At 38.1% G+C, this 24,154-nt stretch overlaps 1 protein-coding gene, 1 long non-coding RNA gene and 1 pseudogene across 3 annotated transcripts in view; 2 read left to right on the top strand and 1 right to left on the bottom strand.

The window, feature by feature from the left end:
- The window catches only part of LOC139362415 (uncharacterized), a 22,210-nt gene extending 6,334 nt beyond the window's left edge, over positions 1-15,876 (top strand). The window contains exons 2-5 of the long non-coding RNA XR_011621289.1: positions 5,926-6,115; positions 8,588-8,697; positions 12,778-12,910; positions 15,760-15,876. This is a non-coding gene — a long non-coding RNA (uncharacterized lncRNA). The remainder of the gene's footprint in view (positions 1-5,925; positions 6,116-8,587; positions 8,698-12,777; positions 12,911-15,759) is intronic.
- Positions 1-24,154, top strand: part of CYP4A43P (cytochrome P450 family 4 subfamily A member 43, pseudogene) — a 79,297-nt pseudogene that overhangs the window by 7,841 nt on the left and 47,302 nt on the right.
- The window catches only part of CYP4X1 (cytochrome P450 family 4 subfamily X member 1), a 27,651-nt gene continuing 15,139 nt past the window's right edge, over positions 11,643-24,154 (bottom strand). For both annotated transcript variants that reach the window (XM_071093576.1, XM_011764084.3), the window contains 6 exons: positions 23,599-23,705; positions 22,836-23,026; positions 15,805-15,938; positions 13,767-13,831; positions 12,892-12,974; positions 11,643-12,396 (listed from right to left, as the gene is read on the bottom strand). In XM_071093576.1, the coding sequence (XP_070949677.1) occupies positions 12,222-12,396; positions 12,892-12,974; positions 13,767-13,831; positions 15,805-15,938; positions 22,836-23,026; positions 23,599-23,705 (755 nt within the window). In that variant the 3' untranslated portion in view covers positions 11,643-12,221. The remainder of the gene's footprint in view (positions 12,397-12,891; positions 12,975-13,766; positions 13,832-15,804; positions 15,939-22,835; positions 23,027-23,598; positions 23,706-24,154) is intronic.

Here is a 24,154-nt window from a genome sequence, read left to right as displayed (position 1 = left end):
CAACATCTACGCTTCCTCAATAACAGTTTCTTTTCATTTATTTTTCTTGTGCATAAGTCATACATCCTTTGTTTCTTTTATATGCTTTGTAATTTTTTTTGTTTAAAACTGAACATTTTAAATGTCATGTAAGAAAAAAAGGAATAAAAGAAAAAAAGTAGAAAAGAAAATAAAAATATTCTCCAGGTCTTTCCTGGTTGGTTCTGTGTTAAATACACCTTTAGTATTTAATCAGGGCATTTACAAGTTTGCCTTTTTAGCTTTCTCTTTCTTCTTGCACTTTGTGTAAGGACTAGTCAAAGTTAAAAGCCTATGGTCTTATCATGTCTTTTCCAAGCATGCAGTCTACCCTGTGTATGTGTAGGTACCCTGTTATATGTGAGAACATCTTAAAGCGTTGATTCCAAAAAAAATTCCCATTCCCGGCTTTTCCTTCTAGGTTTCAGTGTGTTTATTATTGCCTCAATTATTCTTTTTTGTCCCAGGAAGCAGTGATAGTTCTTTTGCTTCTCAATGTTTTTGAGGAACACTTCCCTGCCCTGAGAGAATTCTGAGTTAGGTAAAACATAGGCAAGCCCCAGTCCTTTAGAAAACCCACACAGACGTCAAAACAAACAAAATTCCTTGAGAACAAGGACCACTCTGCTTTCTCTAGGATCCAGGAATCAGAACCCCTTGAGAATGCAAGCTGCCATCTTCAAGATTGCCATGGCACTGGAGAGGGATGTGGGGCAAGGCTAAATTACAATGCCACCAATCTTTTCTATTCTTTTTCAGTGGCCTTTCTTCTGATTAAGTGCTCACTTGGTTGCTGTAAACAACTAACTGTCTTCCAGAATTCTGCTAAAGTTGACTATAACAGTTTTTTTGCCAGATAATTTTTGTTTTTGCTTTGGGAAGGGATGGCCCTGGACAGTTCCTATCTAGCATTTTTGCTGATGTCACTCCTAGACATTATTTTTTAGGACCCTGGAATGTCTAGAGTAGAAAGGCTCATGCTTATTAGCCCTAAATGTAAAGATACATACATTCTTCCCAAAATAGTTTTGGAAACATCCTTAACAATTCTATCAGTCTCTTTTAACTGTTTCCGAAGAAATGCCAGAATTATCTTCCAACAAGTAGATTTGGAGGACGAGAATGAGGAATTAGTTAAGAAGGGGTCCCAACTTTTGACAGGGAATAGGGAATATAGTCATGTCTTTAAGTGGATAGAGGAAGAGGAGGCTATCTGGTGTTGAAGGGATAGATCAGGTTTGGATTTGCTGGGGTCCTGAGGTGTCTGTGTGGTACACAAAGGGAAATGTCTAGAGGGCAGTTGTTTTATATTGAAGTCTATGAACAGAGAGAAAGACAGAGAGAATACACTAGGGCCTGAGAGAATGAATGCCGTAAGGTATCTTCCTACCCTTAGAACTCAAGGTATTTTACAGGTTCATTTCACCTGGACTTCTGCAGAAAGTGAATCTCATATTAACAGTCATCTCTTTTCCTAGATGTTCATATGTTTTCCCCCCCATTTTTACTTCCCTGTCTTTATCCCACATAAAGACATTGATGGCATGAATGAAGGATACTAATTCTTGTTTTCCAAAAACTGTAAAACCAAGGTTATGTCCCTTACCTTTTCTTCTGATTCATTTATATACATCTTTCTCAAACAAATCCAACAAGGGTAAAATCTACAATTTATCTCAAAGTCATGTTCCCGTGTCTAGTTTCCCTGGAGGTTACTTCTCTAATTTGGGGGAACTATTCTTTTTTGGGCCCACCTGATATGATTGTTAAAAGAGTTGGGTTGGTCTTACAATGTTTGCAAAGGTTTAGTAAAAATGCCATGCACTTGTGCAAAAGAAAATGAGTTGCTTTTCTTCTTGAAGTCCTGAGGTTAAAGAAGTTCCAGTGTCTCAGAGTGCACTCCAGAGGGGTGCAAGCTGAAGATAACCTGTTACCCATCTAGAAAAAGATGTGAGAGTTCTTTTAGTCTCCTTCCTTTCCATATGACCCAGGGTGGAGGACAAGACAGGGGAGCATCCTTCTGGCTGTTTTCCCTCCCTGGTTCTTGGGTCCCGGTGCCCTGTTAAATATGCCATCTATGGTTAAAGGCGTGGTCCTCCGAGCTATGGAACCGGATGAACTAAGTGATGCTTTACCCACACAACCTTAGCTTATCCACCTTGTGTATTTCCTCTTTTGCCTTCCTACGCCCTGTGTAATCTGCCTGGCTCCCCCAAAAATGAGAGACTGTGTCATTTTTGCACAAGCGTCCTTTAATGGAGGCAATGTGCCAAATTGCATTTACCTTAGAAAAATGGTTCTGATTAATTTCTAAACTTAGAATCCCCTTACTAAGTACCATTTTAATAGGAAACAGACTAGATGCCTTAAAAGAACAAAGGAACTGAGTGGCTATTTTCCTGCTGATGGGACGATATTGAGACTAAAATTTGGCTATGGAAGACATTTTACTCCTAACTGCTAAAGGCAGAACTTGTGTGCCAAGCACCTTCAACCTTTATTATAAATAATATCTTTATTTAAGGAAGAGAAATGGTGGCTCAAAAAGTGAAGTCAACTGCTCAAGATGACATGCCTAAAACTAACAAAGCCAGGATTTAAGACAATTCTGGTTCAGTCCAAATCCCATGCCGTTTCCATTGAACCAGATGACACCATGTGAACATGGTGTTCACATCATCATTTTCCTTCATCATCTCCAAGTGTTCAATAAATATTTGCTGAATTTAATTGTGCTGAATTATGTGAGGGAACAAAAATAAATAAATACTCCGTGAGGGAACAAAAATAAATACTCTGTGAACTCAACTTTCATTGTTTTGGCTACCTTTATCATGTGAAACACAAGTCTTCCTAAACCAGGACTACTAAGAACAGGGCACTGCAAAATAAGGTGGATTTGGAAGTGACCTAGAATTGCCAGGAACTAATGACTTGTTAAAAAAAATTTATTTTCTGCTGAGCATGGTGGCTCATACCTGTAATCCAGCGACTCAGGAGACAGAGGGAGAGTCACCTGAGGCCAGGAGTTTGAGACAAGCCTGGGCAACATAGCAAGACCCCATCTCTAAAAAAAATTTAAAAATTATCCAGGTGTGGCAGCAGTGCCTGTAGGCCTAACTACTTTGGAGGCTGGGGTGGGAGGATCACTTGAACAGGAATTCAAAGCTAATCATGCCACTGCACTCCAGTCTGTGTGACAGAGCAAGACATCAACTCTAAAAATAATAATAATAAAATAAAATCACATTTTCTGATTAGAAAAAATAGCACACATTGTTTTTATTTTTAGTTAATATCTTTTTTCTTTTTGATTTCCAACTCTTAAGTTCAGGGGTACATGTGCAGGATGTGCAGGTTTGTTACATAGGTAAACGTGTGCCATAGTGGTTTGCTGTACAGACCATCCCATCATCTAGATATTAAGCCCAGCATTCATTCTTTTTTTTTTTTTTCAATGGAGCCTCACTCTGTCACCCAGGCTGGAGTACAGTGGCACGATCTTGGCTCACTGCAAACTCTGCCTCCCGGGTTCAAGCGATTCTCCTGCCTCAGCCTCCCGAGTTGCAGGGACTACAGGCATTGCCACCAGGCCTGGCTAATATTTTTGTATTTTTAATAGAGACCGGGTTTCGCCATGTTGGCCAGGCTGATCTCGAACTCCTGACCTCAAATGATCTGCCCACCTCAGCCTCCCAAAGTGCTGGGATTACAGGCATGAGCCACCATGCCTGGCCTCATCAGCTATTCCTGATGCTGTCCCTCCTCCCAGCCCCCACCCTCCAACAGGCCCCAGGTGTGTTGTTCCTACACCCCGTGTCCATGTGTTCTCATCATTCAGCTCCCACTTATAAGTGAGAACATGTGGTATTTGGTTTTCTTTTCCTGTGTTAGTTTTCTGAGGATAATGGCTTCTAGCTCCATCCATGTCCCTGCAAAGGACATGATCTCATTCCTTTTAATGTCTGCATAGTATTCCATGGTGTATATGTACCACATTTTCTTTATCCAGTCTGTTATTGATGGGCATTTAAGTTGATTCCATGTCTTTGCTATTGTGAATAGTGCTGCAGTGAACATATGTGTGCACTTATCTTTATAATAGAATGATTTGTATTCCTTTGGGTATACACCCAGTAATGGGATCATTGGGTCAAATGGTATTGCTTTTGGCATCTTTGTCATGAAGTCTTTGCCCACGCCTTTGTCCTGAATGGTATTGCCTAGATTTTTGTCTGGGGTTTTTATAGTTTTGGGTTTTACATTTAAGTCTTTAATCCATCTTGAGCTGATTTTTGCACATAATATAAGGAAGTTTCAATTTTTTCCATATGACTAGCCAGTTCTCCCAGCATGATTTATTACATAGGGAATCCTTTTTCCGTTGCTTGTTATTGTTGACTTGGCTGAAGATCAGATGGTTGTAGGCGTGCAGTCTTATTTCTGGGTTCCCTATTCTGTTCAATTGGTCTCTGTGTCTGTTCTTGCACCAGTACCATGCTTTTTTACTTACTGTAGTCTTGTGGTATAACTTGAAGAGGCCTGCAGCTTTGTTTTGTTTGTTTGTTTGTTTTCTTAGGATTGTCTTGGCTATTCAGGCTCTTTTTGGTTCCATATGATTTTTTTTTTTTTTTTTTTGAGACTGACTGTCACTCTGTTGCCTAAGCTGGAGTGCAGTGGTGTGCTCCCAGCTCACTGCAATCTCCACCTCCCGGGTTCAAGTGATTCTTGTGTCTCAGCCTCCCGAGTAGCTGGGATTACAGATGCCAGCCATCATGCCTGGCTAATTTTTGTATTTTTAGTAGAGATGGGGTTTCATCATGTTGGCCAGGCTGGTCTTGAACTCTTGACCTCAAGTGATCCTCCTGCCTCGGCCTTCCAAAGTGCTGGGATTACAGGCTTGAGCCACTGCACCCAGTCCCATATGAATTTTAAAAGATTTTCTAATTCTATGAAGAATCTCAGTAGTACTTTAAGGGGAACAGCATTGAATCTATAAATTGCTTTGGGCAATATGGCCATTTTCATGATATTGATTCTTCTTACCCAAGAGCATGGAATGTTTTCTCACTTGTTTGTGTCATCCCAGATTTCTTTGAGCAGTGGTTTGTAGTTCTTCTTGAAAAGGTCCTTCACTTCCCCTGTTAGATATATTCCTAGATATTTTATTCTTTTGTGGCAGTTGTGAATGGGAGCTCATTCATGATTTGGCTCTTGGCTTGCCTGTTGTTGGTGGAAAAATAGTACACATTAATTGTTAAACAAAATTAAACAGACAGTAAAGGAAATTAAAACTGCCTGCAATCCCATTTGGTAATACTACTATTTTCCTTCAATATTTTGTCTATTCAACTTGTATATTTTTAAATTACTATTATCTCACATATACCTATGTAATACATTTCTAATACTGCTCTTTTCACCTAATATGAAATCATGAGCTTTTCCCTTATCATTAAGAAGTTATTCAAAGACATAATTTTAGTTACTACATAACGTCCCATTTTATGGGCGGTCCATACTTTATTTTACCTTTCTCTATTTTTGGCCACTTACGGTCTTCCCTTCTTTTGACTATGGTATTAAACATTCTTGTACATAAATCTCTTGTGCAATTTTTAAAAATTTTCTTAGAGTTTATTCCTTTAAGTAGAATTAATAAATCAAAAAATATGAATGTCAGTGGGACTCTCGATTTATTCTGCCAGTGGAATTCTGTTGAGTCATTTCTTTTTACATTGCCTGGTGTTCTGTTAAGGTTTGAAAAAAAGTAAAATAGAAAAATATATGCCAAATTAGTTGTATTAATTTTGAATTTAAAACACTTTTTGTATCATCATTGCTACAATTGAAAAAGATAACAATTCATAGCCAGCTTTGATAAAGATCATCACTGTAATTTTTTAGAGCAAAAACATCAAAGACTTCTCTGAAGCAGATCTCCAGGCTGAAGTGAAAACGTTCATGATTGCAGGACATGACACCACATCCAGTGCTATCTCCTGGATCCTTTACTGCTTGGCAAAGTACCTGAGCATCAGCAGAGATGCCGAGATGAAATCAGGGAACTCCTAGGGGATAGATCTTCTATTACCTGGTAAGATCTGTATGCCTATTTCATCCTGAATTTTCTTCTTATACATTTGATTATTTCTCTCTTCTGGTATCAGTGAGTTATTGTGCATTGAGATAGTCTGTGTGCATTTGGGAGGGTAAGGGTGCAGGCTAGAGTCCTATGTTATTTAAAGATTATCACTAGTTCTTATATAGAAAAACATTGTGTCAGTCACACAGTATTCAGTATGCCCTATTTTATTCCTTTCCTCACTTCAGGCAATGGTACAATTGCGGAAGGAATAGTCTGCCTGCCTTAATTATGTCACGGAAGGCAGGAATATAACAAACCCCTCTTTCTCCAAGATGCAAATGGACTTCTTAGGACTCCAGCTTTTACCACCTTAGATTGCCCAAGTAAGATGTTCAATCACTTGACATGAAAGATCATGTTTTAAAAACTTTTAAAATGGTGAAACATAGAACACATTCAAAAAGTACAGGGAACAGATGTACAGCTTAAAATGTTGTCTAACAAACAGCCATATAGTTGCTACCTGGTTTAAAAGAAAAAATTGCACATGACTAGCACTGCTAAAAACCTCATGCCTGCCTTCCTATCACAAACCCCCTCTTTCTCCAAGATGTCAATGTTTTCCTGACTTTAATAATATTCATTCTTTGTTTTTGTTTATGGTTTCGTTGCTGCCATGCAGGGTGCCCTCCTTAGATAGCTGAGCACAGTTGCTTTTTTTTTTTTTTTCTTTTTCAGTCTTCCAACACTTATAGAAACAATTCCTTGTGTTATATTCCTCTGTTTGAACTACCTACTGCAGTTTCTGTTTTCCTCACTGATCCTTAAATGTAAGAGTTGCATTCATATAAATTACTACTACAGACCCCACAGTGAATGTCATGTAAAGAAGACAAAACTCATCTTCTTTTAAAAAATACATAAAATAACCTGTGTCTACCAATCACTAGCAGCTCTTCCTGTTCTTTCCCCATCCCAGCCCTGCATTTCGGAAATGCACATGAATGGAATCTTTGAAAATTAAATATTGATTTCCCATTTACTGACACACTCTTTCTAGATTATTTTATTTTCCTATTGAATGATTTCCATTAAAATGTTTTATAATATTATGTTAAGCATTCAAATGTATGCTAATCCAGAGACTTAAAATTTCTTTGAGGAATTGAACAAATTCGGTAGACTGGACAAAAGATTGCATCAAGGCAATGCCTTCTGGTAAGGGACACCATCTTGTCTCTATGGATGCAGAAAACAGCACAGTTGTCCATGATATCTTCTAAACCAATAGAAAGAGAAATTTCCCTGGCCCCCAAAGAGATCAGAACAATAAAGATGCTGTTTTCAAATAGCAAATAACACAGGAAACCACAAATATGGAAATAAAGCCAGAAGGATATGTCTCAGACTCCCATAAGGAAACAAAACTTTATTGAATGTCTACTCTATAACAGACACTATACTATGCCTTTACATAAGAACTCTCCTTTCATCTTCTCAATAACATTATGAAGGAAGTGTTGCTATGGTCAGTTTGACAGGAGAAAACTACAGCTCATGGAGATTATTCAGCTACTAGGAAGTGGAGCCAGGATTTGAAATCAAATGTGACTTGAACCCTAAAACCCAAATTTTCTAAAATTTAGCTTGTGGGAGTAGCTGCAGAAGACAGTTGGTTCCAGGGTGACTGCCATGAACACCCTCAGGTCTCCACATGTTGACTCTGTGGTAGTGGATGTTAGTGAAAGCCTTCATCTGACTTGCCAACACCATAGACCCAAAACACTGGGGACTTAGAAAGACCTGAGAACTGTCTCTAAATACATAAATAGTTGCCAAGGCTCCAAGAGTTTTGGGTCTGCTATTCAATGACTGAGAGATCTTGGGTATGTCACCTGATCTCGTTGAACTCCTCTTTACTCATCTGGAATTGAGTGTAACAATAATACTACATACATCACATGGCGGGTGGTACAGATTCAATTATATAAAAGTAATAAAAGAACTCTGAAAACTATCAATTTATAAAGAAATTTTGAGTGTGCCAATGGGCAAAAGTCATAAGAAAGGTTTGGGTTCAGTATTCTGAAACACTTTTGTGAATGATAGCTGCCTAAGGATGAAATGACTTGCTTCCTGAGCTAATGGGTGCCTCCATTACTAGACAGGGACATTGCCAAAGTTCTTAATACTTAGGCAGAGGAAGGGCTCTCAATTGGGTCTAGACATGGGTTCATGCTTGACCAATGCCATGAAATCATAGACACATTGTTGGTGCTAGGAGCATGTACAAGTTTCTGGAGAAGATTCATGATATTCTTCCTATTTGGGAAAATGTCTATGATTCAGAAAAGGTAAAAAATAAAAACAACACTTGATATAACTGGCAACTTGGTTGGACATATTATACTTTATGGAAAAAGTTTAAGGTTACTGTTCAAGAAACTGAGCACTCTTTTTTGCTTCTGTGTCACCTCCCAGGAACAAGAAGGGAACAAGAAGAAAGAGTCACAGTATTTTGTCCAAGCCTATGTGGCTCCTTCAGGATGCTTGCCCACCCCATCCATTTCTGGTTTACAACTGGATATTTGGTAATGAAAACTACTCCTTTCTTTTCTCATGAACCTCTTAACGGTTTTATAAAAAGTAACAGAATGGGAAAAAATCACAAAGAAGAGTTATAACCAAGGATTATTATCCACAATATATAAAGAACTCATAAAAATCAGTAAGAAAAAGACAACTCTATAGAAAAACAAACATAGTGTACCAATAAATCACAGAGAACAATACAAAGATAAACATAAATGGCCAACAAATGTTTTTAAAATTTTAAATAACTTAAATATTAAATAAGGAAAATAGTTAAATAAATTACAGTATATTCTCATTACAGAATACCATGAAACCATGATAAGGAATGAGGTAACTTTTATTAAGTGAAAAAATCAGTAACAATATAGGTATTGTCCAGCAATTTTCCATTGTTATTTTAAACAGCCCTGAAACAAACAGTAGAAATATACTGTTTGTACCAAGTAAAAGCAAACCGATCTTGATTATCAGGATAGACAGGAAATGAAAAGAAAGCACTGATCACACCAGTAACAGCTGACAGCTTACTTTAACAAAAAGGTCCTGTATAGAGGAGTTTCAACAAGATAATAATTCATTTGTCTCCTACATAAACGTCTTTCGAAGTTAGATGGTCCAGAGGTAGTCAAGTAGTTTGCTCTACAAGGTCATCCTGGCACCTAGGCTCCTTCTACACTGTTGTCCTGCTCTTTTCAATATATGGCTTTCAGTGAAAGATCTAAGATAGCTGCTCTAGCTCCTACCACCAGTCGCCTTTACGAAAGTGGGAAGGAGATAAAAGCAAAAGGGAAGGCATGTACTTTTCCTTTTGAAGATATTAGCTGGCTGTTGTACACATCACTTCTGCTCACAGTTCTGCTCAAAATCTAGTCACATGACACATCTCATTGAAAGAGACGCCGGGAATTATGGCAACCACGAGCTCAGCTAACATTTCTATTTCTGTAGGAGTGGAGAAAGGATGTTCAAGGGACATTGAGTCACCTTTGCCACAAATAGCTTATGTTTTAAACATGGACTGGGATGTGTCCTTTAAAATAGAAGCAGTATAAAGGGTAGTATTGACTAGGAAGGGTGTCACATCATTTACAGTTCAGTAATCAAGAGTCATTCAAATTTCCCGCGGGCCATCTGAGTTAATTTATAAAGAAAATGGCAAGGCTCACCACAAATATAATTATTGCTGTAAGTTCTAGAATGCACCAAGCACACATGACCATAGGGGCTGTAGGCTTCCACTTACCCTTACTCCATGCTAAAGCGCTGGACATAGGTTACAAATTAAACTGGTGGTCAGGGAAAGCTGCCCCCAATTATTGGTGATTGATATGGTTTGGCTCTGTATCCCCACCCAAATCTCACTGTAATCCCCATGTGTTGAGGGAAGGACCTGTAATCTCCACATGTGGAGGGAGGGAGGTGACTGGATCATGGAGGTAGTTTCCTCCATGCTGTGCTTGTGATAGTGAGTACCCGGAGATCTGAGGGTTTTATAAGTGTTTGATGGTTCCTTCTTCAAATGCTAGCTCTGTCACCTACTGCCATGTAAAACGTTCCTGATTCCCCTTTTCCCATGGTTGTAAGTTTCCTGAGGCCTCCCCAGCCATGCCGAACTGTGAGTCAAACCTCTTTTCTTTATAAATAACCCAGTCTTGGGTAGTATCTCTATAGTGGTGTGAAAATAGGCTAACACAGTTATCTTTCCAAATAGTGCATATGGACACAGAGAAGGCAACAGGAAAATAGGATCTATATCAGTTATTTGAACCCTGCCAGATATTTTTATATGGGGTATTTGAGGCCACTACCTTTGAGAACTGAATCCTCTCTATCCCCTCATAAACTCTTGGCAGGATATGAGTTTTGTCACACTAAGCATGGTGACTCTTCTATGTGGTTAAGGGAATTCTTGGTCTCACAAGCTACCTTCTTTCTCATACTTAGCCTCTCTCCTTATTAGATGCCTCAGGGGCCTACACCACTTTTACTATAGGATTTAGTCATAACCAAAATGTCCAGCAAGGCAAAGTACTGATGACTACATAGTGAGAGCAAACCAGTCACAAGTACTGTCAAAACTGTTCCTATAATCAAATAGGATATCTTTGGTTAGTCTTCCTAATCTTAGATTTCTCCCAGTCCCTAACCACCTATTTCCAATTAATGAGTCCTAGCTTCTTTACCAAATGCCACCCAAATCCATTTCACATTCATTTCCCTTCAACTTCACCCTTGCCAAGCCACCACCATCTCTCCTCTGTACATTGCAACAGCTTCCTAACTGGTTTCCCTGTTTCCCCACTCTTGCCCCTTCTAATGCACTTACTTATTCTCCGTATAATGGATGTAAAACTTGCTTAAAATGTACTTCACCTCGTATCTCACCTGATGAAAGCCCTTCAAAGGCCTCCTCCTGCACTTAAAGACAAGTCTAAATTTCTGATTAGGCTCAAATGAGTGATGAATCTGGAAATTATGAAGACATTTCCCTTTAGGCTGTACAAGATTACCACCAGGAAAATATGCAGAATATATAATATTCTAGATAAAAGGTTTTCTTATCCAGGGCTCAAAACCCAGAAACCTTAAAAAATATAAGTATCTTACTTCATGAAAATTTAAAAGGTTTTATATAGTAAAAGACATCATGAATACATTTTTTTATGAAAAGTGACAGAATGGGAAAAATTACAAAAAATAGTTATAATCAAGGATTATTATCCATAATATATAAAGAACCCATACCAATAAGAAAAAGACAATTCCACAGAAAAACAAGCATAAACAGTGTACAGACAAATCACAGAGAACAAAACAAATATAAACATAAATGGCCAACAAACCTGTTTTTAAAAAACTAGAAATAACTTAAATGCCCAATAAGGAAAATAGTTAAATAAATTATAGTACATTCATACTACAGAATACCATAAAGCCATGATAAGGGATAAGGTGAATTTTTATTAAGTGAAAAAATCAATAACAATATAGGAATGATCACATCTATATGAACACATTGCTGTATTTTACATAAAAAATGTATAGGAAACAGCTGAAAGAATGCACACCAAATTATTCTGTTTTCAGGAAAAGCAGTAGGATTGGTCAGGGCATAGAATCTAGGCTATGTGAAGTGAGATTTAAAATTTTTATTCTACATGCTTTTCTAGTGTTGGGAATTTTTGATAGTGAGCATACATGCACTTATTACTTGCGTAATTCTGAAAACTATTTTAAAAACAACAGAAAATATAGGAAAGTCTATTGGTGTATATAGCATTAACAGTAGTGAAAGTTTAACAGAAAAGATCTGAAGATCTCCCAAAGTCATATAGAAACAGATCTAGCTGACACACTGTGTACCTAGAAATGATTTTGGATCATGTGTAGCTTCACAGAGACTCCTATCCCACCAACCTCCAATCCTCCCACCATACATTGATCCCTTTCTATCTGCTTGGATCATTAGCTGTAAATTTAACTTAAAAACAAAGTATATTTAATCATTGTACCCTGAGATCTAACATTCAGAGAGTTTCTTCAGGTGCAAATACATCCCATTCTTGGGCTTGAGGATAAAGTGGTTGGAGAAAGTAGGAGGCCTGGTGGGGTCTGGAGTCACTCTAAAGTGGAGCAGAATCAAAGCAACGGCCACCTTTAACTGAATCATGGCAAACTGCTGCCCGATGCAGTTCCTGAAGACAAGAGGGAAAGAAAGTGATACTTGAAAAAATGATGTGTCTTCTGACTATATTAAAATACTAGCACAAGAAGTCTAAAGTACACAGTAAAGCGACATTTTTCCACCTAATGCCATTGAAACTTTTCAACTTTAGACTGAAATTGTTTACTGTGAGAATGTGAGCTGGGAGGCTCCAACATGATGCCTTCCCTATAACAAGGTGGCAGTTGGAGTTACTCATGAAATTATTTATCTCGCTTTGAAGGTGGACTGCATTGAGCCTATGAGCAGTAGCTTACATTGTGGGACTGCTTTCGAGGCACAGCCAAAAAGGAGGTGACAGAGAATAGGATTGTCCTTTGTAAAACTAACTGATCCTTTGGGGCTCAAATAGGCACCAAGATCTATGGTTCCCTGGAAGAATTTATAGAGCTGAGGAGCTGATAGGAATAAACTACTCTCAAGTAAACATCTTTGGATACTTTGAGCAACGTCAAATTGTTCTCACCTTGATCCAGCTGAGAATGGTAAGTAGGCATAGGGGTGTCTCTGATCACAATTCTCCTGAGAGAACCTCAAGGGGTCAAAGACCTGAAATGAGAGGACAAGCCCACCACCATCCCCAAAACAACATGAACACATTTCTTCACCTACTAACTAGCACTGATCAAGAGAAATATAATGTGAACTGCATGTGTAATTTAAAATGTTCTGGTGGCCACATTTTTAAAACGTGAAATTAATCTTAATAGAGTTTATTTAATCAAAAATTTTCATTCCAACCTGTAATCAATATAAATAATTACTAAAAGGAAATGTTTCACCTTTTTTTAGGGTACTACATCTTCAAAATCCAGCGCGTATTTTACACTTACAGCACAACTCAATTCCAACTGGCCACATTTCATGTGCTCAGTAGCCGTATGTGGCCCGTGGCTACTACACTGGGCAGTGCACCTTCATACCTGCAGACCTTACAGCCTCCCAGTTGATTTGTCTGATACCCAGGGAAACAAAAGTACTATGGCAAGTGGTATTATTTTCACTATGGAGATACATCCACCTAGAAATGGATGTGCATCCACTTAGAAATCAAGCCTAAATGATTATGTGGCCAATTGTTACAGAGACATACACCCCAGCTTCCTATTACATGTAATAGATCTTAAACCTTAGTGGCTTTTGTGAAAGAAATCACTGATACGCGTCAAGAGTGTTTCAAGAACATAGAATAGTTCTACATTTCTTTTGGCTTTTATGTTTATTTTTGTTTACTTTGTGTCATTTCCTTTAATTATATAGCCACTTCTGTGCTTAGCTACCAAAAAGTGACTTGCACAGCATTAGTTCTTGGAAGTATTTACGTACAAGAGAGAATCATACCTTTGGGTTTTTCCAGACAGCAGGGTTGTGGTGAAGACCCCAAATACTAAGAACCACGGTGATCCCTGAGAAAGGAGGGAAATAAAAGAGATTGCAGGAGAAACAGCAAGTTGTGGGCTACTGTTATACTGCTCTTAAACAAGACTTTGGTTCTTGAAGGGAAGACCTAGCTCCTGGCAATGCTCTGCCTGCTGTAGCTGATGACACCAGTGAGGAACACCTAAGAAGATGCGGCTTGGGTTGGCACCTTAGCTTTCCACACAACAATTTACTTAATTCATGATTCTATCTTAAGTAGCTGTTGGTGTCATATCGAAGTGATAAACCATGCTTATGTTTTCTGCTATGTTTGGAAATTACTTAAATATTTGTTTTTTGTTTTTGTTTAGAGTCAGGGTCTGGCTCTGTCACTCAGGCTGGAGAGCAATGGTGTGAGCATTGCTCACAGTAACCTCGACTTCTGAGCTCAAGTGATCCTCTTGCCTCAGCCCCCCAAGTAGGCAGGAATACACGCATGCAATACCATGCCTGGTGATTTTTCTTTTGTAAAGACAGGGTCTCCCTATGTTGCCCAGACTAATCTCAGACTCCTAACCTCAAGGAATCTTCCCACCTTGGCCTCACAAAATATTGGGATTATATGCATCAGCCACTGTGCCTGCCCTAAATACCTCTTAATGGACTATTAAGCTCCTCCTGGAGACAGTTTGGATATTAAAGCACAGAACTGGCTGGGCGCGGTGGCTCACGCCTGTAATCCCACTACTTTGGGAGGCTGAGGAGGGCTGGTCTCAAGGTCAGGAGCTTGAGACCAGCCTGGCCAACATGGTGAAATCCCATCTCTAATAAAAATACAAAAATTATCCAGGCGTGGTGGTGTGCACCTATAATTCCAGCTACTTGGGAGGCTGAGGCAGGAGAATTTCTTAAACCTGGGAGGCAGAGGTAGATGTGAGCAGAGATGACGCCACTATCTTGTATCCTGGGCTACATAGCAAAAGTCCATCTCGAGAAGAAAACAAAAAAAGAAAAAAAAAGCACAGAACTGTGATTCCATCATGCAGATACAGTGACAAATTTCTACTGGTGCCGTTCACATATGGAAAGTAGAGAGAATTTTGGCAAATATCCATGTGGTTTGGGGAGAAACAGAGTACAAAACAAAGGAGAGAGAATCTGAGGGTTATTTGGTTTCCAGAAATAATTCTAGTTTCCAGAAATTAATTCTGGGTCTGTCAGCAAAGTTACAGTAACAGGCTGTAGGTGTTTGCCACAAGCAATCCTGTTGGCTTGCTTCCTAAGACATGAATTAACAGAACATTGAATCAGAGAAGTGAAAATATATCTCACATGGCCCCTCTGCTTCCTATAAGCCCTGGTCAAAAACCTGTGTTGTTCCAAAGAGCTCTAGGCTCCAGACTCAGGGCCTCTGCACGAGTTCTAGCTCTGCTCACATCAGTTAACCTCATCTATACACTGGGGCTCCCTTTGGATTTCTGGCCACATCAAAAGTATTTAAATGTGTTCAGTAAACTGTAAGTCATTGTATAAGCATCTGTTAACACTGGATTCCAAGGGGAAAAATGAGATAATGGGTTTAAAGGCTCTATATGAACTATTAAATGTTGCACATTTATAAAGGTGATATGATGATGAGGTCAAAGATCCCCCTTGGTCTTTCAGATAAAGATACTGGTGCTATTTTCTATGAAATTTCAGCTGGGTTTCAAACTCAGTCAAACAAAGGTTATCTTAGAAATGATGTCCCATAATGGAAGAGACCCTGGGTTGGATTCCAGAGACATGGATTCTGGGCTTAGCTTTGCTGCAACTGGCTATGTGCCTTTGAGAAAGTCATTGAAATTCACATCTGATCAAAGCATTATCTTCTGAGCTCCTCATAGGTGATTAAACCTAAGCCACTCGTTAGCATTATCTTTTGATTTCTCCAAGTGTTAAGAGACTCACTAATCTTTGTCACTGTGGTCTCCAGGATCCCACAGCCTCTAGGAACTGCTTAGGAAAAGAACATAAAGACCTGCAGGCAATGTGCATCCATCTGGGAAAGTAAGTGGCTTGCTGAGATCTCTGGAAATGGATGGGACGGCAGGAATCAATCGGCACGTCTCCTTGATGCACATTGTGGTGTACGACATCTCACCCAGCTGGTCCCTGTGAGGATGAGGGAGGGAAGGGACTCAGATATCATATCCAGTTTAATTTTTTTCTGTTCTATGTTTGTTCCTGGTCATTATTACCCTCAGGTCAAAGCCAATTTGCCACTGGGCTATGTAACAGAATTTTAAAATGGGACTCTCTGTTTTAGGGTGAGCTGAGGCCCCAGAGGCAGAGGAACCAAATACATATATCATATATCTTTATTATAAAGTGAGCTGCTAAACTACCAGTAAAACATTTGCTAAGGAGATTTCTGAAAACCAGTTTTGCAACTCTTAGTTCATCATATAAAGTAATAATGCAAAAAAATGGCGAAGGATTGAAGAGGAGACGCTTAAGAATTTTGAGAGAAAAAATTCTTTAAACTGTTGTTGGAATGCCAGAGTGCCATGGAAAAGGAAGGGTGCTTCCCCCATCTTAAACAAGAGGCTTCAAGAGAATCACTTAGATGATTTGACTTGTGCTCCTTGGAGATTGGGGAGTACAGGACTAACGTGAAAGGCTGTAACTCAGAACAGACAGAAAGGCAGAGGACAGTAGCAGAGGCAAGGCAAGGATGTGCAACTGTGCCCTTGAACCAATTAACTGGCAAGAGGGAGAGCTCTGGGACCAGCTTGAAAAAGACTCTGCCTAAGGACAAAGATTCTCTTGTTCCCTGAATCACCACTGGAAAGTTCTAGTGAGAGAGTCTCCAAGAAAGGGAGTCTCTCCTTGAGAGAAAGGGAAGCATGGAATATCCACCAAGCCCTTTGGTATGATCACAATATTACCAGCCCTTTACTCCTTATCCCCTTTCCTCCTAAAACTATTCCTGGAAGGGCCAGAAACAGCAGCTGCTGGGTATTGGGGAGCTGGTCAGTAAGAATAAGTCAACGATAAACCCCTTGCCCATTGCTGGCTTCTAGGCCCAAAGAAGTACCAAGCCGGGATGGAAAGAAAAGCTCAAGTGGATAAGCATTTGAAAGTTTCATTACCACACTGGGCCAGACAGTTTAATTACTGACACAAGACTGTTCTTGTGATTTAAATGAATGAGAACTCTATGAGACCCACTCAGGATTTTTCCCCAGAGACTTGCTCTACAAAGCAAGTTTAAAGTTTGTAAGTGGGAGAAGAATAAAGTTTTGTTTTTTTTTTTAAATTTGCATCCTACCTAGTTAGATTGGTTCAATAAAATGACTGCATATAGTCTGTTTACCTTACTGTGTTTTTATATGTTTTTCTGATTACTTATTTTGAATGCAGGCTTTGGCCATTAGGTAATGTGAAATTCTAATTTTGAATTCTTTCTTCCTCAAGCTCAGGATAAATAAGAGTAATTCTGGCTGGGCGCAGTAGCTCACGCCTGTAATCCTAGCACTTTGGGAGGCCTAGGTGGGTGGATCATCTGAGGTCAGGTGTTTGAGACCAGCCTGGCCAACACGGTGAAACCACGTCTCTACTAAAAATACAAAATTAGCCAGGCATGGTGGCACATGCCTGTAATCCCAGCTACTCAGGAAGGCTGAGGCAGGAGAATTGCTTGAACCCGGGAGGCAGAGGTTGCAGTGAGCCGAGATCATGCCACCGCACTCCAGCCTGGGCAACAAGAGCGAAACTTGGTCTCAAAAAAAAAAAGAGTAATTCTGTTTACCCTGGCACTTTGCATAATTAAAAAACCAATTTTGCCATTTCAATCATGGAACAAAAGTTATCTTCCAAAATGTAGGAGAGATAAAGACATCTCCAGATAAACAAAAGTTGAGGGTGTTCACCACTACTAGAACCACCTTACAAAAAAACACTAATATGAATTTTCCAAGTTCAAATGAAAGAATACTAATTAACAACATGAAAACTGAAAACAAAAATCTCACTGGTAAAGGTAAATACATAGTCAATTTAGAATACCCTAATAACGTAGTGGTGGTATGTTAATTACTTCTGTCTCTAGTATAAAGTTAAAAGCCAAAACTATAAAAATAACTGTTGCTACAATAATTTGTTAAGGGATACAAAATCAGGGGACACATCTCCAAAACTAGGTAAATTATGACATCAAAGACCTAAAATGGAGGGCAGTTGGCAGAGTAAAACTGTATAGGTTTTTTAAAGTGTGGAAAGTTAAGCTGCTATCAGTTTAAAATAGCCTTTTATAACTATGCTTCATGTAAGCCTCATGGTAACCACAAAGCAAAAACCTACAGTAGAGCAACCAAAGATAAAAAGTAAAAATCAAAGTACATCACTAGAGAAAAGCACCTAATCACAAAGGAAAAGAGTAAGAGAGGAAGAAAGGAACAAAAGATCTTTATAAAACAACAAGAAAACAATTAACAAAACGGCAGTAGTAAGTCCTTGTCTGTCAATAATTACCTTGAATACAAATGAATTAAATTCTCTAATCAAAAGAGTGGCTGAATGAATGAAAAAAAAAAAAAAAAAAAAACAAGACCCAAGCATATGCCTCTACAGATTCTCATTTCATCTTTAAGAACACACACAGAGTGAACGTGAAGGGTTGGAAAAAATATTCCATCCAAATAGAAACCAAAAGAGAGCAAAGGTAGCTTAACTTTTATCAGAAAAATTAGGCTTTAAGACAAAAACTGTAAAAAGAGACAAGAAGACCATTATATAATGAGAAAGGGTCAGGAGGATATGATAGTTGTAAATAAATATGTACCCCAAATAGGAACACCTAAATATATAAGGCAAATATTAACCCTATTCAACAAACTGTGCTGGGATAATTGGCAAGCCACATGTAGAAGCATGAAACTGGATTCTCATCTCTCACCTTATACAAAAATCAACTCAAGATGGATCAAAGTCTTAAATCTAAGACCTGAACCGTAAAAATTCTAGAAGATCAGAAAAACCCTTCTGGATATTGGCTTAGGCAAAGATTTCATGACAAGAACCCAAAAGCAGATGGAAAACCAAGCTGAAACAAAACAAAACAACCCCAAACAATAAAAACAACAACAAGATAAATAGGTGGGACTTAATTAAACTAAAACGTTTCTGCACAGCAAAAGAAATAATCAGCAGAGTAAACAGACAACCCAAAGAGTAGGAGAAAATCTTCACAACCTATACATCCAACAAAGGTCTAATATTCGGAATCTACAGGGAACTCAAACAAATTAGCAAGAAAAAAAAATCCCATCAAAAAATGGACAAAGGACATGAATAGATAATTTTCAAAAGAAGATGTACAAATGGCCAACAAATATATGAAAAAATGCTCAACATCACCAATGATCAGGGAAATGCAAATCAAAACCACAATGCAATACCACCTTACTCCTGCAAGAATGGCCATAATAAAAAAATCAAATAATAATAGATGTTGGTGTGGATATAGTGAACAGGGAACACTTCCACACTGCTGGTGGAAATGTAAACTAGTACAACCACTATGGAAAACAGTGTGGAGATTCCTTAAAGAACTAAAAGTAGAACTACCATTTGATCCAGCAATCCCACTACTGGGTATCTACCCAGAGGAAAAGAAGTCATTATATGAAAAAGACACTTGCACCTGCATGTTTGTAGCAGCACAATTCACAATTGTAAAAATATGGAACCAGCCCAAATGCCCATCAATCAATAGTGGATAAAGAAATTGTAGGATGTATATACAATGGAATACTATTCAGCCATGAAAAGGAACAAAATAAAGGCATTTGCAGCAACCTGGATGGAAATGAGACCAATATTCTAGGTGAAGTAACTTAGGAATGGAGAACCAAACATCATATGTTCTCACTCCTAAGTGGGAGCTAAGCTATGAGGATGCAAAGGCATAAGAATGATACAATGGACTTTGGGGACTTGGGGGAAATGGTGGGAGGGGGATGAGGGATACAAGACTGACTACAAATTGGGTACAGTGTATACTGCTTGGGTGATGGGTGCACCAAAATCTCACAAATCACCACTAAAGAACTTACTCATTACCAAACACCACTTGTTACCCCCAAATCCCAAAATCTAGGGAAATAAAACAATTAAATTAAGACAAAAACACTGGTGAAAGAAATTGAAGAAAACACAAGTTGAAAAATACCCTGTGTTCATGAATTGGAAGCATTAATACTGTTAAAATATCCACACTACCCAAAGATTCAATGCAATCCATCAAAATTCCAATGGCATTATTCACAGTAATTGAAAAAAAAAACACCCTAAAATTTGATGGAATCAAAAAAACTCAAACAGCCAAAGCAATTTTGAGCAACAAGAGCAAAGCTGGAGGCATCGTACTACCTGATCTGAAATTGACTACAGAGCTGTAGTCACCAAAACAGCACAGTGTTTCTAAAAAGAGACATATAAACTAATAAAACAGGATGAAGAGCCCAGAAATACACTCACACATTTATTGTCAACTGAGCTACAAAGGTGCCAAGAACATACAGTGGTGAAAGGACAGTATCTTCAATAAATGCTGTTGAGAAAACTGGATATGCACTAGTAGAAGAATAAAAGTGGAACTTTATCTCACTCCATATACAAAAATCAACTCAAAATGGATTAAAGATTTAAACATATGACCTGAAACTATAAAACTACTAGAAAAAAAACATAGGGAAAGCTTCTTGATATTATTCTTGGCAATGATTTTTTGGATACCACTCTGGAAGTATAGTCAACAGAAGAAAAAATAGATAATGGTTTTGCAGCAAACTAAAAAGCTTCTGCACAACAAAGGAAACAATAAACATAGTGAAGAGACAATTTAAAGGATGGGAGAACATGTTTGCAAATGATATCTCTGATAAGGGGTTAATATTCAAAATATATGAGGAACTCACACAATTCAATAGCAAGAAAACAAATAACTTGATTTAAAAATCAGAAAAACCTAAAATAACATTTCTAAAAAGAAGACATATGAGTGGCCAGCAGGTATATAAAAGAATGCTCAACATCACTAATCATCAGGGAAATGTAAATTAAAACCATAATGAGACATCACCTCATGCTCATTACAATGGTTATCACCAAAAAGACAAATGTTGGTGAGGATGTGGAGAAAAAGGTAAATTAGTACAGCCATATGGAAAATGGTATGGAGTTTCCTCAAAAAATTAAAAATAGAACTACCATATGATGCAGCCATTCCACTTCTGTATATATAACCAAACAAAACGAAATCAGTGTGTTGAAGTGACATCTACATTCCCATGTTCATTGCAGCATTATTCACAATAGCCCAGATACAGAATCGACTTAAGTGTCCATCATTGGATAAATGAATAAAGAAAATGTGGCATATATATAAACAATGGAATATTCATTAGCCATAGAAAAGATGGATATCTTGTCATTTATGACAACAGAGATGAATTTGGAGGACATTATGCTAAGTGAAATAAGCCAGGCACAGAAAGATGAATTCCACATGATCTCACATGTGGAAATCTAAAATATGGAACTCACAGAAGCAGAGGGTAGAACAGTGGTTACCAGGGGCTGTGGGAGAATGGGGGATTACAGGGATGTTAGTCAAAGGATATAAAATTTCAGTCAGACAGGAGGAATAAGTTTAGGAGAAGCATGGTACAATATGTGATCGGAGTTAATAAAAATTTGTATACTTGAAAATTGCTAAGAGGGTAGATTTTAAATGTCCTCATCACAAAAAATAAGTATGAGTTAATGAACACGTCCATTGATAGATTTAGTCATTCCACAATGTGTACATATATCAAAATATCATGTTGTATATCATATATATACACACACATATATATAACATGTATATGCACAATTTTTGTCAGTTAAAAAAATTAAAAATAATTACTTAACATTGTATTTTGTGCTATATAGATTAAACCTTTTAGTTTATGGCAGGAAAGGGCTTCTATTTCCTTATAAAATGAGATCTCTAATATACTTTTATAATGTCAAATTTGGTTTTACAAATGTTCCAATTGAGTTGACTTCTGCATATGAAATATGGTGTTTTTTATCTGGTCATGCTGCTGAGTTGTCCTTAGCATTTCCATCTTCCTGTCCCTTTGACCAGATTATGTCAGGAACATATTTTATCTTTGCAAACAGCATAACCTGGGCTTTATTAACAGCAAGATATACTTAAAGTCTAGCAAAATAGAGATGACAGTTTCCACCCGGCTAACTCCTACTTACCCTGTAATAGTCAGCTTAAGTGTCGTATACCCAAGGAAATCTCCTTGAGCTCCCATGCCAGGGTAGGTACTTGTCTTCTGTGTCTTTGTGTTAGCCAGCACATATCTCTGTCATTGCCCTCATCATGCTACACTGCAATCTGGAGGTCTGTCTCCTGTCTCCTGTATTAGACCATGAGCTCATCGAAGACAGGGCCCACAATAAATCATAGTCATAAAAAAAAGTCTCAGTATTTAAAATGTCCTCAGTCCATATTTGCTCAACTCAGCTATAGTATATATCATCTAGTATTATGTCTGAAGTCTAAAATCAATCCTAAGGAATAAAATTGGTGACAAGCGGATGGGAGATGTTGAGAATGAGCCTTAGATAATGTAGCTACTCATTCAGCTCTCTCAGAAGAGGAACTCCACTTGAACCCTACTGTTTAAGTTCTAAGTGTCAGCATAGGGATCAAGTCCTCATTTCCAATGCATCACAGCCAAGGTGAAATAAAGAAATAAGACATTTCACACACCATTGATTAGAAAAACAATGACAGAGAATTTATGGATAAACTTCCCCCCCCCCCCAAAAGACAAAAGAGAATAATAGGGAGCTCTCTTTAGAAAGAACAGAAAAGTAGCCTACTTCTTCTGTTTCACCTATACATATCCTAAGGCACTAGGGTCACTAAGGTACCAGGGCAAAAAATAAAGCAAAATCTCAGGGGGAAAACTAGGATGAAAAATTTAGGGGTGCAGATCTTACCAGGTTATAGAACACCCATCCCCCAGGATGCCCCTGACCTCCTCCCGGCATCTCTCTTGATGCTCAGGGTTCAGAGCCAGGCAGTAAAGGATCCAGGAGATGCTTGCTGCCAAGGAGTCATGTCCTCCCAACAAGAACATGCTCACTTCGGAGTGTACATCAGTATCTGAGAAGCTGCTACCATTTTCATCCTAGAAAGTACAATACAGATATTTTAAATAAGATGCCAGTTTATAAATGTTTGGATATACGACCACAATCATGATTTTAGGGAAAAAATCAGTTGTCAATAGGGGTTTAAATTTTAATTCAGTTTGACGAATACGTGGTATAAACCATATTCTGCCCAAAGAATAAAGGAGAACCAAGGTTAGATAAGAAAAGCAGGCCTTACAAAGAGGGCCCTCAATCAGTAGGCCCTAGAAATTCTCTTCAACTCCCAGATTCCCCAGGACCTTATCATCACAATTTTGTATGTTTAACCATGTGACCATTTTACATGATCCCCTAAAATCCATGTATCCACATGACAATCCCCAAAACTTGTCAAATCCTTCGTTTAGTCTTTACTAATCCTCCTCTAGCGATAGAGTTGCAGAATTCTCTCTTTGTCTCAAATTGCATGAAGCCACTCATCAATTCAAAGTATGGTTAAACTTAGTCAATCGGTTTTATTCTTGTCTCCCCATCCCATTCTCACTTACCCACCTATTTACATAATTAACTGGCCACTTGAGCAGGCTTAGAAATTTAGAAGAGTCACCTTGGCAGAAAGGACAATATCCAGAAAATCCTGGTACTTCCTCTTCTGAGTGTTATCCTGCTTTTCCCCAGCCTGGAGGGATTTTTTTCTTTCCTGGATTATCGCATCTGGGTAGAAAAATAGTTTCCAATTACCAAAGTGACAGCAAAGTCAAATAAATTATAAAGCAAGCCATGGTTAATGGTTAATGGCTCCAAATCTTGCCTGATTTCCAGATGTTTAAATAGATGTCATTTTCACAGATGGTTTATTTTCCCATCAAAGGGACTTTTGATCAAAATTCCAAAGATAACAACACAGATCAAAAACATAGTTTCTATCAGTATGTGGGCAATAAAATTAAGATGATTTCAAGTTTAGATGCAAGTGACCAATCATTCTTTTCTTCCTCCATCTAATATTTTATCTTCATGGAAAAGTTAATTAAATAAAATGGAATGAAATAGAAGGCAGGAAATGAAATGCCAATATATTTATAATTGAAGGAGTTGAAAGAAAAAAACAAAACAAAAATATGGAACAGAGGTAATATTTATTTACTATTTTAAAAATTTCA

The sequence above is a fragment of the Macaca nemestrina genome, chromosome 1 (genome assembly GCF_043159975.1).
Source record: "Macaca nemestrina isolate mMacNem1 chromosome 1, mMacNem.hap1, whole genome shotgun sequence".
NCBI lineage: Eukaryota > Metazoa > Chordata > Mammalia > Primates > Cercopithecidae > Macaca > Macaca nemestrina.
This window is presented reverse-complemented; position numbering and strand designations above follow the sequence as displayed.